General features: G+C 43.3%; 1 protein-coding gene across 3 annotated transcripts in view; it reads left to right on the top strand.

The window, feature by feature from the left end:
* Nucleotides 1-16,419, top strand: part of Sacs (sacsin molecular chaperone) — a 139,765-nt gene that overhangs the window by 34,266 nt on the left and 89,080 nt on the right. For 2 of the 3 annotated variants that reach the window (XM_041634033.1, XM_041634030.1), the window contains exons 3-5: nt 6,372-6,522; nt 11,350-11,437; nt 14,931-15,016. In XM_041634033.1, coding sequence (XP_041489967.1) covers nt 6,372-6,522; nt 11,350-11,437; nt 14,931-15,016 — 325 coding nt within the window. Of the gene's footprint in view, nt 1-5,991; nt 6,294-6,371; nt 6,523-11,349; nt 11,438-14,930; nt 15,017-16,419 lie in introns of those variants that run through there. The other variant, XM_041634031.1, reaches the window with a different exon arrangement.

The raw sequence follows: 16,419 nt of genomic DNA, 5'->3' as shown, positions 1-16,419 counted from the left end.
TTGGGGTCATTCTTGTCCCTCTCACATTTGGGTGGTCACGTTGGTGAGGCTTTGCGGCTGGGGCTTCTGGAGTTCCTAGGAGACACAATCTCACAGCCAAGTCTTTGTGTGTAAGCCAACTCTTACAATCCTTCTGCTGCCCTCTTTCACATGGTGATGTTCCCTGAGCCTTGGCTGCGGGAGTGTTTTGTAAATGTATCCGCTGGGACTAGGTTCCATATCTCTGCATATTGATTGTTGTGGTTTTCTGGAATAATCTCTGTCTGAGAAGTTTCCTTGATGAGAGGCGAAGACTACACTGATCCGTGGGTAGACAGACAAATATTTAGGTTGTTGTTAGGGATTGTGTTGGATTAGTAAATTAGTGGTCATAGAGTCACCTCAGTAACCATGACTCCGCTAGCACCGAATAGTTAACTAGGTTTCCAGAACCAGGTATGGTACCCATCTTGTGGAGCAGCCTTATGTCCAAATAGAGAGCTGTTGGTATGTGCCAAGGTGTGCATGCCACCACTGCAGCACTGCTGATGGTCATCAGTGTGGTTCATAGGCGTTGCAGCGGAGTAGGGTTGTTGGTTGTTTCCTCTTTGGAAGCTTGCATGGCATCTTTTGGTACCACAAAAGCCATTTCTTAGGGACCCCTTCTTTCTTTCTAACCCCCCATTTCCACTTGTTTTTCTTCCTTCTTTCCTCAACTTCTCCCTCCCTCCCTTCCTCCCCTTCCTTTTCCTTTTCCTCATTTCCTTATTCCACTTTTCCCTCTCCCTTTTCACCCCCTTTCCCATCCTCTCCTTCCTTCTCCCCTTTCCAATCTCTCTAACTCCCCTCTTTCTTCTCCTTTCCCCTTCTCCCTTCCTCTCCATTTTCCCTAGTTCTTTCATGGCCGTCTCCATTCCTTCTCATTTATCTCTCTTCCCTCGCTTCTTTCTTTCCCCTTCCTTTATTCTGCCTCTTTCCCTCCCTGCCTTCCTCCCTCCTGCACTCTTGTCTTTCCTTCCTAATTTATCCCTTTCATTCCTGCCTTCTCTTCCAGTCTTTCCCTCCCTTTCTCTTCCTCCTTTCTTCTCCTTTACCATAACCCCCTTCTCGTGCTTTTCTTTCTTGCCCTTTTCTCATCCTTGGAGAGCCAGTCATAAAACAATATTCCTCTGTGGTCTCCAGGTTCCTGCCTTGAATTCTTGACTTCCTTTGTGACAGTCTGTGATGTGGAACTGTAAGCAAAATAAACCATTTCCTCCCCAAGTTGCTTTTGATCATGGTGTTTTATCATAATAGTAGAAATCTGACTAAGTGATTATGTGACAAGAAAGGAACAGATTTGGAAAGAAAGCAGACGTGACTTGTCGGGGAGGAAGCGGTGACACGACCATTGCAAACATGAAGAAGTGTCATCTATAGGGGTCTCTGAGTCCCTTTCTTATGCACGAAGCTGTGTCACCTCTGTTTCCTTCATTTTCTTCAGGTCTCTAATTAAAGGCTCATCTCAGAATGGAGCACGTCAGCCACTCACCTTCATCGCTGACTGCCTTAAATGGTGTCTCCTGTCCCCTGACATCACAGGGAGGGCCTATCTATCACTCGCCTACTTGCTTATCATTTCTCTTCCTTCCTTGGGATGTAAGCAGAAAACTAGCAGCTTTAGTTACTTTCATTGGTTATTAAAATAAGGATTTCCCAGGAGCAGAAGGAGAGAGAGCACAAGCAAGGAACTCAGGACCGCGAGGGGTGCACCCACACACTGAGACAATGGGGATGTTCTATCGGGAACCCACTAAGGCCAGCTGGCCTGGATCTGAAAAAGCATGGGATAAAACCGGACTTGCTGAACATAGTGGACAATGAGGACTACTGAGAACTCAAGAACAATGGCAATGGGTTTTTGATCCTACTGCACGTACTGGCTTTGGGGGAGCCTAGGCAGTTTGAATGCTCACCTTACTAGACCTGGATGGAGGTGGGTGGTCCTTGGACTTCCCACAGGTCAGGGAACCCTGATTGCTCTTCAAGCTGATGAGGGAGGGGGACTTGATCGGGGGAGGGGGAGGGAAATGGGAGGCGGTGGCGGGGAGGAGGCAGAAATCTTTAATAAATAAATAAATTAAAAAAATTAAATAAGGATTTCCAGGATCCCCATTAGCCTTTCTCTCTCCTGCTTGGCAGGAGCTTGCAGGACGAAGTCGGGCCTGGGCCCCCTCTTGTCTTTACTGATTCCAAGCTGCATGATTTTCATGTGTGAAAATCATCTCACCCTTTAAATCTGTGGAGATCATCTCCAAAGATGGATCCCATCAGTAGCATGTGCATTGTCCACGTCCATGTATGGTACTAACATGGGCCTGTGTGACTGGATCCCTCAGTAGCATGTGCACTGTCCACGTCCATGTGTGTACATGGGTCTGTGCGACTGGATCCCTCAGTAGCATGTGCATTGTCCACGTCCATGTGTGCACACTGGTCTGTGTGACTGGATCCCTCAGTAGCATGTGCACTGTCCATGTGTGCACACGGGTCTGTGTGACTGGATCCCTCAGTAGCATGTGCATTGTCCATGTGTGTACATGGGTCTGTGTGACTGGATCCCTCAGTAGCATGTGCATTGTCCATGTGTGCACACATGGAAGCCTATGTGCCTTTTTTGTCTCCTCTTCTTCCTCCTCTTCCTCCTCCTCCTCCTCTTCCTCTTCCTCTTCCACGTCTTCCCTCCACTCCTCCTCCCCCCTTTTTGGGACAGGGTTTCTTCAATGAGTCTGGAGCTCACTGACTGTCGAGATTGGTTGACCAGTAACCTCAGAGATCTGTCTATCTCCCACCCAGCTCCTAAACGCCCCGCAAACTCAGGGACTGCAGACACCAGTGTGCAGGGTAGGAGACTTAATTCAGTCCTTCATGCGTACATGGCAAGCACTTTACCCACCGAACAATCTTCGTTCTCCCAACTCATCTACATTGATGGCTTCTGTCAAGCTGGTCGTCATTTATTTAGGTAGCACACATCCTTGCAAGGGGTGATGGTAGCACTCAGGAGGCAGAGGGATCGCAACAAGTTCAAGGGTGTCTTGGTCTATGCAGTCAGTTCCAGCCAGCCAGGGGTACATAAGGAGAGTGTCTCAGATAAATAAAAGTGAATAAATAATAAATCCCTTGCACATTTAGGAAATAAGATCAAACCCCCTATGGAACCGGCTTTTCTCTTTGCCTGGTAGAATCATGGCGATCCTGTTGGTATTTTGCTGCTCTGTCCTACTGACACGCCAGCGGTTCATTTAACTTTGCAGTCTTTGTACTTCATTGCTACCTGGCAGTCGGTATGTACTATGACTTGTGTCCGTGTGAGATGTCGCATGTCACTGCCCTGCTGCCTGCCTTTGTTTGCTAGTTCCAAAGGTTGGCAGCTGGTCTAGTCAACTTCTTTAGTGTTTCTGTGCTTTTCAGAAATATGGGAAAAGAAAGAAAGATGCAGTTTAGCTGAATACATGTCCACATATCCTATCCTAGCACTTAGGAGGCTGAGGTGGGAGGGTTCTGACATTTCAAGACCACCTTGTGCTTTGTACTTTGTCTCAGAAAAACAAAATAGTAAAATACTATATTTTATTATTGTTGTTGTTGTTGTTGTTGTTTGAGACAGAGTTTCTCTCTGTAACAGCCCTAACTGTTCTGGAACTCACTACATAGAGAAATTTGGCTCCGAACACATAGAAATACATTTGCTTCTAACTCCTGAGTGCTGGGATTAAAGGTGTGTGCCACCACTGCCCAGCAGTGCTATATTTTAATATGGTGGCACATATAGCTTAAGATTTACCTTCTGAATCATTTTGAATTGTGCAGTTCCATGGTATTACAGCCCTGATATTGTGTAACCACCAGCATTGTCATGTCCAGAATGCTATCCGGTAAAACTGAAACTGTGTCTACTCAAACAGTTGCTTAGATACTTTGTTTCATTCTCTGGACCTCCTTGTCATTCAGGAGTGTGTCCAGTTGGGATACAGCTTTTCAGTACTATCTGAAGAAGCTAGTAATTCCTCAGTCTACAGTGCTAGCTCTGACACCTTTCCGAGCTCTAGATCTGCAATTCCCCTGAGTAAAACCATTATGAGGTGTAGCCCAAAGGCACTCTGCCCTACATGTTCAGGCTGCCTCTGACCGGCATCCTTGCAGGCTGACTGTACTTCTTGTGGCATGCCGGGTGGCTGAGGTCATTCTATCCTTTCAGGATGTCCACTCAATGTCTGCGTTCTATTGTTACCACATCCTCTTGGTACCCAGGGAAGGAGCATATGGGAAGGCAGAAGAATAGAAGGTGGACCCTAATTCTGAAGTCTTTTAACCTGAAGGCTTGTCCTGGGGTCTGGGTGGTGACCTGTTACAATTGCTGAGCATGGTGCTTGGGAGAGAGGAGGGGTGGAGGGAGAAGAAGAAATCTCCATAGACAAAAACCCTTATTGTTTTTCTATTTGTCGATAACCCCATGCATTCACATGTACAGGGTTATCTAACTTAAAAATCAAATATTTGGCCATTGGGGTTTCTTGGCAGGATCTTTATGCTGCGAGTGCAGTTTTCTCTAGTTGATGAACCTAACTTCTTCCAGTAGCAAAAGGCAATCTTGACGGATATCGTTGTCTCTCTTAGCTTTATTAATAACTGGACAGTTCTCAGGGTAGTCTGTGTTTTTACTTCTGATGATGAATTCTGACTATATTGAGAGGAGCGAAGAGAAGTAGTAATGTCACTTTTTAGGCTTAACTCTAAAATAGAGCTCTTATTCTGGTGAGAATATTTCAAATAACAATCACCCTTTAACTATTTCACCATGTAGCTTTGGGGTTGCTGTAGCAGAGGAGGGCTTTGATTTTGCAATTTTTATCAGGATCTGTGAGAATAAGTGGAAGGAGGCACCTGATACTCACTGATGAAGCCTTCCTCACTTTTTAATTTCAAGGCGACTTAAGTTAAAGCTGTGGGGTGACCCTATTATGCCACCCCATTCCTAGTTCTACAGAGTTGCAGATGTGACAGGGTGGGGGGAGACTTATCCCATCGAGTGTAAGAAAATGCAACCCAAATGAGGTACATATGCTGTTAAAATATCTTATGTGTATCCTCTTGTATAGCTTCTGGCTCTCTTGCCTCCAGCAAATCTAATGTATGAATCTCTGCCCCTCCCCCTTTGGTTTTTGAGTCAGCCTCGCAGACAGCACAGGCTTACTTCAAAATTACGGGTATCCTCCTGCCTCAGCTTCCCTAGTGCCAAGTATACAGCGATGATTGCCTCCACGTCTGAAGTGTTCATCCTACTTCTGGTCTCACCAACGAACAGGAAAAACGATATTGCAATTCGGCGTCTCCCTCTTGTTTGGAGATGAGACTCTTGAGTGAAGGCTTAGGCCCTAGAAATGTTTGCTCCTCACAGATTTAACTCCAGCCAGGGCAATACACCTCTTTTCCTGCGAATTTCAGAGTTTTCAATCCCCGCAGAAGGGGGCCGGGCAGAACTGGGCGGGGCCTGGCATGTGGGCGGGGCGGAAGACTCATTCCAGGTTGGACAGGGCAGGATGGGGCGTAGTCTGTGGGGTCGTGCAGCTGCTCAGTGGGGTTGGGCTAGGTAGGGGCAGGCAGCTCTTCAGCTGTCCCGTTCTGTGTGTCGTGGGCTCGGGAGGGAGCCGGTGGGGTCGTTCCTTAAGAGACAGGCCTGGGAGAGAGGGCGGGACAGAGGCGGGGCCCAAGGTTCCTTTGAAGGGCTGAAGTCTAAGCTTCCCGGGAGGGCGTGGCTTGGCGGAGGGCGCGGGGCGGTCCTTAGCCACCCAGGAGAGGGGCGGAGCCAAGGCGAAGCTGGGTTCTTAGAACGGCAGCCGTCCGCTGGGGTGTGCCTGGGGGCGTGGCCTGAGAGCGGGGGCGGGGCCGTCCTTGCCTCCCTGGAGGGGGAGGAGCCGGGGCGGGGCCTGGGGCTCAGGGGAGAACAGTAGCGGCCCTCAGGGCGCGTCTGGAAAGGCGTAGCCCGCGGAGGAGCGGCTCGCCAGCTAACGGTCCTGGGGCCGCGCGTGCCCGCGGGCGACGCCCGCCCGGCCCTTTGCGTCGGGAGCGCGCGGCCGCGCCGGGGCTCGTTCCTCCTCCGCAGCGGCGTCTTCCTCTGCCTCTTCTGCGGGCTGCGGCAGAGCGCTGCGGCGGCGCCGGCCTACGCCATGAGGATCCCCGCGTCAGGGCCAGCGGCGGGCCTCTCGGAGCGGCTGAACTGGGCGTGAGGCGGCGGCGGCCTGCGGGCCTGGGGAGCCCGCCATGGGGGACAGGTGACGAGACCCCGAGTGGGAGGGCGGGCCGGGTGGCCCGCGCGCGAACCCCGCTGACCATCCCTTTGCCTGGCGCAGGTGGGTCCGCGTGACCGTGCTCCGCGGCTGCGTGGGCTGCAGGACCGTGGCGGTGCCGGCGACAGCAACCGCGCGGGACCTCAAGGAGCGCATCTTCGCCGAGACCGGCTTCCCGGTGGCAGAGCAGCGGCTGTGGCGCGGAGACCGGGAGGTAGGTCGGCTCCGGGCCTGCCCGGGGGAGATGGGCGCCGCCGTCGCGTGCTGGCGGCAGGAAACTCAGGGGCTCCTGTCCGTCGCGGAAGACTGATGCTCCGATGATTCATTCGAGCTTTGCAGATAGCTGGGGCAGAATGGCAGGAGCGTGCGCCTGCCGGTAGTAGTGGGGTTTTTTGGTTTGTTTGTTTGTTTTCCATTTACGGTTCCAGATTCGTGAATCTTCACTGCCTAAGACGAACGTTTTTTTTTGATGGGCATTGTGAACCGAGGCGTTTTAAAAATCTCAGACATCACCATTCTGATTCATCACTCGTTTACTTCAGGCCCTAAATTGAATAAGAATGCTGTTTTAAAAACGGCCTGTTCTGGATCCCTTCCCAGCCCCTTGTGGTTCTGGGGCTGAGACTTATGGTTTTGCACGTGCTGGGCAAGCACTCTCCACTAATTTCTATGAATCACGGAAATCTACAGCTGAAAAGGGACTTCAGACATTAATACCCATACTGCTATTTTGAGGAGAAAATCTAAAACTTCTGAAGTGCCAATGAATGTCTTAGTAGACCACAATTTTGGAAAATAGCAACATTTCATATATCCTCTTAGATGATGGGACAAATCCTGGAGTTTCCTTGAATGGGAAATTTAAATGACTTTTTATTGCAAATGATCTTATTCTTTATAACTCTAATATCTTACCTCTCTTATTCGGTAAAGAACAGCATGTCCAGGACTTAAAGAGTCGAATGAAATTACAGGGGTTACTTGAGCGACACCGATGACATTTCTAGTTGGATTTCCATACTGCTCAATTCATTACTCTCCAGTGTGGTCTTGACTTTTTATATACCTGGGTCAGTTTTCTGATTTCCTGTACACTTTAACAGATTTCCGGTGAACCTGTTTTTATGCACCTCTCTCACACACTGGCTTGCCCAGAGAGTTGAGGCGGAATCAAAAAGAGACACTCACCATTATTGCCTTCTTTATCTGTCACCTCCATGCCTTGCCCACCTTACTCCTGCTTCTCCTTTGTCATTCTGTTCCCTAGATGCATTTACTCCAATGACTCAGTTGTAGCTTTTGCCATTGGAAGTGTCTCTGAGGTGCCTTTGAAAAGCTCAGATTTGGGGTGCTTGGTGGAAGAAGTGGTCATATTGTTTGGGTTGGGTGGTTAGGAGGGTGAAGGAAATCTGTGTCTATCACTGATTGGTTTTGAGGTCATGGGGTTCTAGTCTACGGCTGTGAAGGTGAAGTTGAAAGCATGGGGAGGCAGTGAGATGCCTCAGTGCTGTGCAAGCCTGACGACTGAATTTAATTCTGGAAACCCTTGCAAAGGTCAGAGAGAAGGATCTCTACAGAGTTGTCCTCTGACCTCCACAATGCGCTCCTGTCTCTGTCTTCTCTCTTTCTCGCTCTCTCTCACACACACCACAAATAATTAAATCAAAGGATATATAGGACACTCTGTAAAGGAGAGAATTGTGGCACCTTCACTGGGGTTGCCTAAGACTATCCTGCATATCAGATATTTACATTACAATTCGTAACAGTAGCAAAATTAGTTATAAAGTAGCAACAAAAATAATTTTATGAGGAACTGTATTAAAGGGCTGCAATGTTAGGAAGGTTGAGAACCGCTGACCTAAAGGATGGACAGAGGGTGTAGAATAAGGCAAAAGGCTTTACAGAGCATGTGTTTAAGTCTGGAGTCAGACCAGGAGACCATTTCTGGAAGAAATGTGACAGTTTGCTTTTGTGTGTGGTTCTACTGATGCTAAGACATAGAAGCCACAGGGAAAATGCAAGTAATGGAGAAGTGGGTGACCCAGATCCTGCTTGCTGCTGCCATGTGTATGCCGTTAGCCATGTGTGTGTTAGTTTCTGCTTTCACATCCAGTCTAGCCAGTTCTAGGGTGTGTGGCTCTAAAGACGGTGAAAGTCAGCTCCCAGCTGCAGATATGAAACAGAGAGAGGTCGGTGTTGAAGACAGAATTCTAGGCCGTGGCCGATAGTTAGCACCTCTCCCTTTCTGTATTTGGAAAGTGTGGGAAGAGAACTATTGTGCCCTCCACTCCCTGCTCTCCTCCAGACACTGTTCTCTGACCTTTATACCTACAGCCTCCTTTAGTGCTCAAAAGAAGCATTGTGTGTTGGCATTCTTTCCACAGGTGGAGTTTACCTTTCAGCCCCATGCTGCTCAGGACTTTTTAGATTGACATTACTAAATTCTGAATATTTCAGGGTGAGCAGCGGATCATAATAGATAGTAGATGGTGATTTAGCTTTTCTGTCTTTTAATTCATCACAAATAGGTCATGTCCCTCTCCAATACCCCATTCCCTAAACCCCAACTTTTGACTCTTGAGCATCTCCCTATGTCTTTGACACTGAAAAAAGGAAATTTTGGGTGATCTGCTGAATAGTTATATTGTCATAGTGTTTAATAATTTGGGTAGAGTTCCTGTTTGCTGTTAATTGAAGATGCGTGTCTCTGAGGTTTGTAAGGGAGAATGAGGCTGACAAGACCAAGATTCTGATGATTTTATAATCGATTTTAAAAACAATGAATAGGGACATAGTACATATGGGAGGAGAACAGGGACCTTTCTTTGGTTAGTTGTAGTGCCCAGGAGAGAAGGGGAGAGGGCCTATACAAGCCACCAGATCATGGCACGCTCCATAGGAGGTAGTGCTGCTGGGACATCTCTACTGTCTGATTGCTCTTTAGGAGAATCAGTAAAGTCTACCAGACTGTCTGTTGTCAGACTCTCAGTTATGTCTGGCTAACCTAATGTACTTAGGTTATTAGGTGTCTAGTTTCTTGCAATTGATTGTCTTGGAAACCTGGAAACTTCCTATGTTTCCTTCCTTTGCTCTACCATTTTTTCTTTTAGTGCACCTTAATGATCCTAAACTGGGCTAATGATCATTGATTTATGTGTGACTTTCTTTTAGTAATTAGTTAGATGGTTAATTAACCTGTAGAATGATCATCCATGGATGATGTTATGAGTACCCTTATGTTTCTTCTGTGCCTGTATGCCTGACTTTCTCCTTCATGTCTGTGTATCTTCTGTTGTCTTTTTGTTATCTTAATAGTTCTATAAATGTGTGTATATGTATATATTTGTATTTCATATGTATGTGTAACCTAAATACATTACCCAAATAATATTCCATTTACTTTTGTTGGTTATGCCCATTATAAGGAGTTTATCATTCTTCATGTAATAAGCTAGATAGCTTTCACTCAATATTTCATTATTAATATACATCTAAATTATATATATATAACTTAGTTGTTCAGTATTCATTAATGTGTGATATTTTGCTATTCAAATACATTATAGTATTTGGATTATTTCTAAGGACTTTTTTTTTGCTAGTGACAGTCAATGTTCTCATCTATGTTTCTTTTTCTTTTTTCTTTCTTTCTCCTTTTTTTAAAAAAGCTTTTCATGACAGGGTTTCTCTGTGTAACAGTCCTGGCTGTCCTGGAACTCTCTTTGTAGACCAGGGTGGACTTGAACTTACTGAGACCCGCCTGCCTCGGCCTCCCAAGTGTTGGATTAAAGACGTGCGCCACAACTGCCTGACTAGCCCATTTATGTTTCTTTAAGCACCTGCAAGGAGTGCACTAGTTTTCAAAGATAGTTCCCAGGTTCAGCAGGTGTATGATGTGAATATGTTTTATAACCAAGGCCATTAGTGGTACATCCAACAAGAGGAGCAGAAGGATTACATACAGAAAATAAGGAGATCCAATGGGAGAGGGTTATTAAAACCTGGATGACAGGAGAAGCTGCTGCAGGGAGTGGAGAAATACAGTTAGTTTGGAGAGACTGGAGATTATGTACTTGAACCTAGAAGTAACTGTGGAGGAGCTTTGGAGAGGGATGTTCCCCTGGAGTGACTGTGAAATAAAGCTGAGGTGGTGCTGGAGGGAAAGCTAAAGAGCTCACCTTTCTCCTCGTTGAGTTTTTGAACACGGAGACAGTTGGCCTTGTCAGTAAAGTGTACCTTAGAAAAGCAGTCCTTCAGGTAAGCTTTGGAGTCAGGTTTGTGATCTTTGGACTGTTGAAAAAGCCCAGGTAGACCATGTCAGTAGATTGAAAGTAGACTCAGACAGAGGGGTCAGCTCTGAGTCAGTAATTCATCTTGTACCCGCCTTCATTAGAAGCTGGGGCCAAGCACCAAGGCAGTTTTCAGGGAAGTCACAGCTTACTCCTCTCTTGCTGGGGGCATCTGTAGTAATGCCTTCCAAAGGAAAACGTGATTCCTTGGGAACATGATTTTGTGGGATACCACTAAAAATAAATAAAAAATGCTGCTGATTCAGGGAATGCTGAATAGATTAATCCCAAGAAAATTGTCATACATATTAATATGTCAAAATTTTTGTCCTTTTGATTTGTTACAGTTTCCTGGACCTATGCTATATACCAAATACATATTGATAGCATTGATCAAAAAGATAGTTTTGCTTATGTTAAGGATCTCACATATATCTGAAACTGAATTTAAGATGATTTGGACAAGTAGAATACTTGCCTAGCTTGTGAAAGAGGGAAGGAAGAATTCTTTGGCAGAGGACAAATAGGTGAATTTTTACTTATAATTATTTAAAGAAAAATTCTAACTTTTAACATAAATATTTTAACCATCATTTTGTCTGTCTTCTGAAACATTCCCTTCAGAGCAACTTATTTCTTGGTGAGAATGGTTAACAAACGTTACTTGAATGAAAACACTTGAGGAAGGTTTTGAAATGACAGTGTTGGATGTTGTGTCACTTCTTACACATTTCTGCTCTCTGTTTCAGTTACCTGACTGGATCAAGATTGGAGATCTGACTCCCAAAACCTGTCATCTTTTTGTGAACCTTCAATCAAAAGGCTTAAAAGGGGGAGGTATAATATTGGTTTTATCAGAATATAGCATAGTTCAGTCTATTGAAGATTTTATTTTAATCCAGGCACAGAGGGGAGGACGGTGACTGCCATGAACTAGGAGGAGGATAAAATGAAGAGTTGTTGGTCCAATATGAAATTTAACTATGCAAAACAAATGAGATCTGGAGATCTGCTGCACAGTGAACGGCCCAGTTGTGATGACCAGCGCTAGCACTGTACTGTGTTCTTAAAGCCTCTAAGAAGAGTGGAGCATGGTGGTGCATGCCTGTAATCTCAGTATGTAGGAAGCTGAGGCAGGAGGCTCTTTGGAGTATGAGGCCAGCCTAGCTACTTAGCAATAAATAAATATAAACAAACAAATAAAATTGCTAAGAATGGAGATCTTAAATACTTTTCCACAAAAAGAATAAAGTCAAAACAAAATGGAGTTAGGAGAAACTTTTGGAGCTGATTGATAGAATAAGGGAGTTATAATGATATTTGGATAGTTTCATGGGTATATAGTGACCTTCAAGTTCATGTATTAAGTTTCTGTAGCTTTTTATATGTACTTCTGTAGTCAGGCTTTCCTTTGGGCTGCCAGCTCACATATAACTACATGGAGACTTATTATTAATTATGACAGCTCAGTCTATAGCTTAGGCTTGTTCTTAGCCAACTCTTATAACTTAACCCATTTATATTAATCTATATTCTATAATATGGCATTACCTCTGTTTCATCTTATACCTCCTGTTTCCTCTCTGTGTCTCCCATGCACCTTGAATCTCCTCCTCTTCCTTTCTTTCCCCAGAAATCACACCTATTCCTCCTGCCTAGCTATAGGCTGTTCAGCTTTTTATTACACCAATCACAGCAAAATACTTCTTCATACAGTGTATAATTACCCTACAACATTTCTCCCTTTATGTCTAAATAAAAAGGAAAGGTTTTAACTCTAACATAGTAAAACTATATACAATAAAAAGTTATCAGGTAAGAATTACATTCACAATGTCCAGTTGATTTGTATGTGGCATATTTGAGAAAATACTCTATTATTTATTTTATCTTGATGAATTTAACTAAACCATTTTATCATAACTTTAATATGGTATTACCATATTAAAACTATCTTTTTAGACCTCAAAACATCTTAGGTAAACAACTTATGCTTTTATATTTCTTAACTATTTTATAAACTTTATATCTTTTTGTAAGTTTCTTTTTGGAATTTAGTAACAAGGAAAATTATAAAACTATAACTATTTCATTTTCAACTCTATCAGAGACCCACAAAGGATATAATATTACCTGAGTAAGCAAGAAGTGTTTCAAAACTATAGAAACAATGGAGACATCTAGCTGCCTAGACAGTTGCCCTAGTTTTCTCTGTATATTGGTGCATCCATTTTTGGCTACATTCCTAGAATATCTGACAGATTTTTCTATGAAGCAGGAATTTAGAAGGACTGTCATACCTTGTCTTGGTAAAGTTTGGCAGTAACTTTTTTTTTGTCCAATTTGGACAGTATAGTTTCAGCCATTGAGGCACGGGCAATTTATTGCTGAGCTGCTAACTTTGCCACAATAAAAACAAACTCCATATGGAGGTTTTTGATGCCCAACATCCTTATTTGAAGTAGAGTGGTGCTGCCAGGAACAGATCCGTCTCATTGTCATGAAAAGCCTTCTGTTACTAAAACATCTTAAATGTGATATTCTGTAGGTTTCTGAAGTGTTTAAAGATCATCTGTATATCTAAAATATATCTCTGTATGACCTTGAAAACATACCAAACATGACTACAAGTTTTATTGTTATAGATGACTAACTACTAATTTATATTTCTTAATTATCCTAAATGACTTATAATAATAGCTTTCAAGGACTAGAACTTTACATTACATTTTTAAATGAACTGCATAGGTATAATACCTTAAACAAGAAAGAAACATATATAGTATAGCAAAAATAACCTTAAATTTGTGTCAATATAAAAGTATCTTGCCGAGTGGTGGTGGCGCACGCCTTTAATCCCAGTACTCAGGAGGCAGAGGCAGGCGGATCTCTGTGAGTTTGAGGCCAGCCTGGTCTAGAAGAGCTAGTTCCAGGACAGGAACCAAAAGCTACGGAGAACCCCTGTCTTGAAAAACAAAAATATCTTAAACAAGGGTAGAAACATTTATAGGGTATGTTCTAACAAAAACAACCTTAAATTTGTATCAATATACACAAATCCATACCAGTATAAAATATTTAAGACTAGTAATTAATTTTTAGTCTAAAAGTAGATTTAGTAATCTGCCCTTTTATCCTATCGTTACCCTATCTCCCCTCTTTTCAAAATGAGATCCTTAACTCTAACCTCCCTTGTTTCTTTCCTTACCATGATCAGTAACAATTTGCAACCAATCCCCTATACAATGACTAACACTGAGTGACGGAAAACTACCCAGTCCACCTTTTGGGAATGTAGGCATCGTAGTTTTTAAAATTATTTCCTGTTGCCTGGAGATAACAGCATCTTCAGAGGACGCTGAGAAAATTGGGATATGGTCAAGTCCTGAGAGAGCTAGCTGTATTGTTTTTTGTTTAGTTTCTGAGTGGTGGGAAAGTATAAGCTCATCTGAAGTCCTGGCTTAATAGTCTGTGAGGCTGGACCATCTCAGCTAGCAGCTTTGAAGTTGTTCTGGATGCAGAATTTTGAGGAAACTGTAACAGAGGCATTCTAAGAGGCTGGATCACTTGGGCTACTTGTCATCATTAGCATCTACTCCCTTTCCCCCCCTGAAAATACATAAACTTTTAAAAAGTAACATATATATTATGTGTGTGTGTGTGTGTGTGTGTGTGTGTGTGTGTGTTTGTGTGTGTGTGTATTGACACAAGTACAGAATGTGTGGTATGCACAAGTCAGCGACAGATGATTTTTGTGTTATGTTTGAGCTAGTATAAGGCATCTGTTAACTCTATAAGTTTGTTTGGACTGTGTAACCATCTGTCCGTGCACTATGAAAGGATGACATGTAATAAGTCATGAGGAGTCTGTAGCCAAAGAGATTTATCATGTCTCATCCAGTCTCAGAACTCTTCCCATCGTAGAGGGATCAGCATATATGTCACCTGTCCTGTAGTTTTGGCTTTTATCCTCATGTTGGTAGCCAAAATCCTCAGGAGTTCTCCCCCAGTCAAATCTGAACTCTATTAACTTTGAAGGAAATCATAACTTATTGTTTCCCGTGGAAACAAAGACATGACTTCTCCCTCAAAGTATTCTTTGTCTTCCATTCTTAAAGTGAAGACATTCTTAAAATATATATGTTGGTTTAATTTAGCAGTTTCCATAATTCAGTGTCTCTCAGAAGCTATTTTTTGTACATTAGCATTTAAAAAATTCAAAGTCAAAAAGTACCATACAGATCCAGCACCTTGTATATTTTCCATCTTTACGTGGTGAATTGTGAAGTTTTGTTTTCCTAAATCTTTTAAAATATATTCTGTATTTTAGGTCGATTTGGTCAAACAACTCCTCCACTTGTTGATTTTCTCAAGGATATTTTAAGAAGATACCCAGAAGGAGGACAGATCCTTAAGGTAGGATATCTGTGGTTTGCTTCCAGAGCAGATAACTCAGTGTTTGTGTTTGATCTAGATTTGATTACCTTGCCTCCACAGTCACAGTGCATAGCTGAATGGAGTAGATTTGAGACTGCAGTTGGCATGAAGGGAGGAGGGCTTGGAGTATAGGACTCCACTAAGCTGCTGTATACTCTCTTTATAAACATGGTATCCTCTAGGAGTGCTTTTGTAGAGCACCCGGTTACATACACCAGCCACTAGTCAACCAACCAGTGGTTCAGCAGCCTAACACAGGGCCATGTTAGAGGCCAGGAACATATGCTTGCTTGGGATCTGAATTTAGAGCTTTGTTTCTGTGAGAGAGTTTAATAGCATAATTACTTACTTATTTATTTATTTATTTATTTATTTATATTTTACATACTCAAATATATTTTTTTCACAAGATGGAGTGGAACTCTCTGTGTAATTCAGGCTGACCTCAAACTCATAATGTTTCTACATCAGTCTTAGTGTTATGTTATGTTAGGGTTATGGACATGGCTTGTGATATGTTCTCTAAGTTTGAATATACTTATTAATAGAAAAACAAAAATTAAATAACCAAAAGAAAGGCAATGAAAGAAGATTTTGTGAAAATGAGTTTTGGTGTTTAATAAGAAACCTCTTGAATGAACTGGGACTGTAGATGAGTTGTTATGATCTCGTTATGCTCCCTTCCTGAAGCCCTCATTTCTCTTCTAGCCTACCAAAGCTTTAAGGTCTGTTAGCTTATGGAATCATGCTCAGATAGGCATGGAATAAAGGTTGTGCTGCCTCTTAAGGGACATTGGAGCAGCTTCAGTGTGCCTTTCAGAATGGTGTTCATAGAAGGCTAATTTGAGACCTGTTTTTTATATTGACTTCTGGAGTAATGAAGGGTATGATTATGGAGTTGTCATGTGACTGAGGTGGCCTGAGTGACCTGCATGAATTCAGAGTGAGGATTCAACTGTTGATTACAGGAACTGGGTCAGAAGTGAGGGAGTAGGATCTTTGCTAGGAATGAGTCTGAGCTTCCAGGAAGGTTTGTTAGGTGTTTAAAAGTATTTGGGGGTGGTGAGGACTGAGAATTTTGTTGATGTCTTGCCCTTTCCTTTCTATATCACAGGTTTCTGAGCACCTACCAGATCACTCACAATCCAACAAATGATTGATATTACTCTATTTATGAATGGTTCTCATCACTAAGATGCTTTCTGCCTGAGGCATGTCAGGTTGTCTAGAATATTGCTTATTAGGGTGCATGTAGACTAATACCCTTGAGTATCTAAGAGCATTTAAATTTGATAAACAAATGAGAACAATGGTCTGTTTTTGGAAGCTGTTTCAGCATAAGATACCTCAGAATAATCTGTATAGATCTTTGAACTAGAGTA

Source organism: Microtus oregoni, unplaced genomic scaffold (genome assembly GCF_018167655.1).
Source record: "Microtus oregoni isolate MIOR12 unplaced genomic scaffold, Mior012 000045F_ref0000178, whole genome shotgun sequence".
NCBI lineage: Eukaryota > Metazoa > Chordata > Mammalia > Rodentia > Cricetidae > Microtus > Microtus oregoni.
The sequence above is the reverse complement of the archived record's forward strand: the minus strand, read 5'-3'. Positions and strand labels throughout refer to the sequence as shown.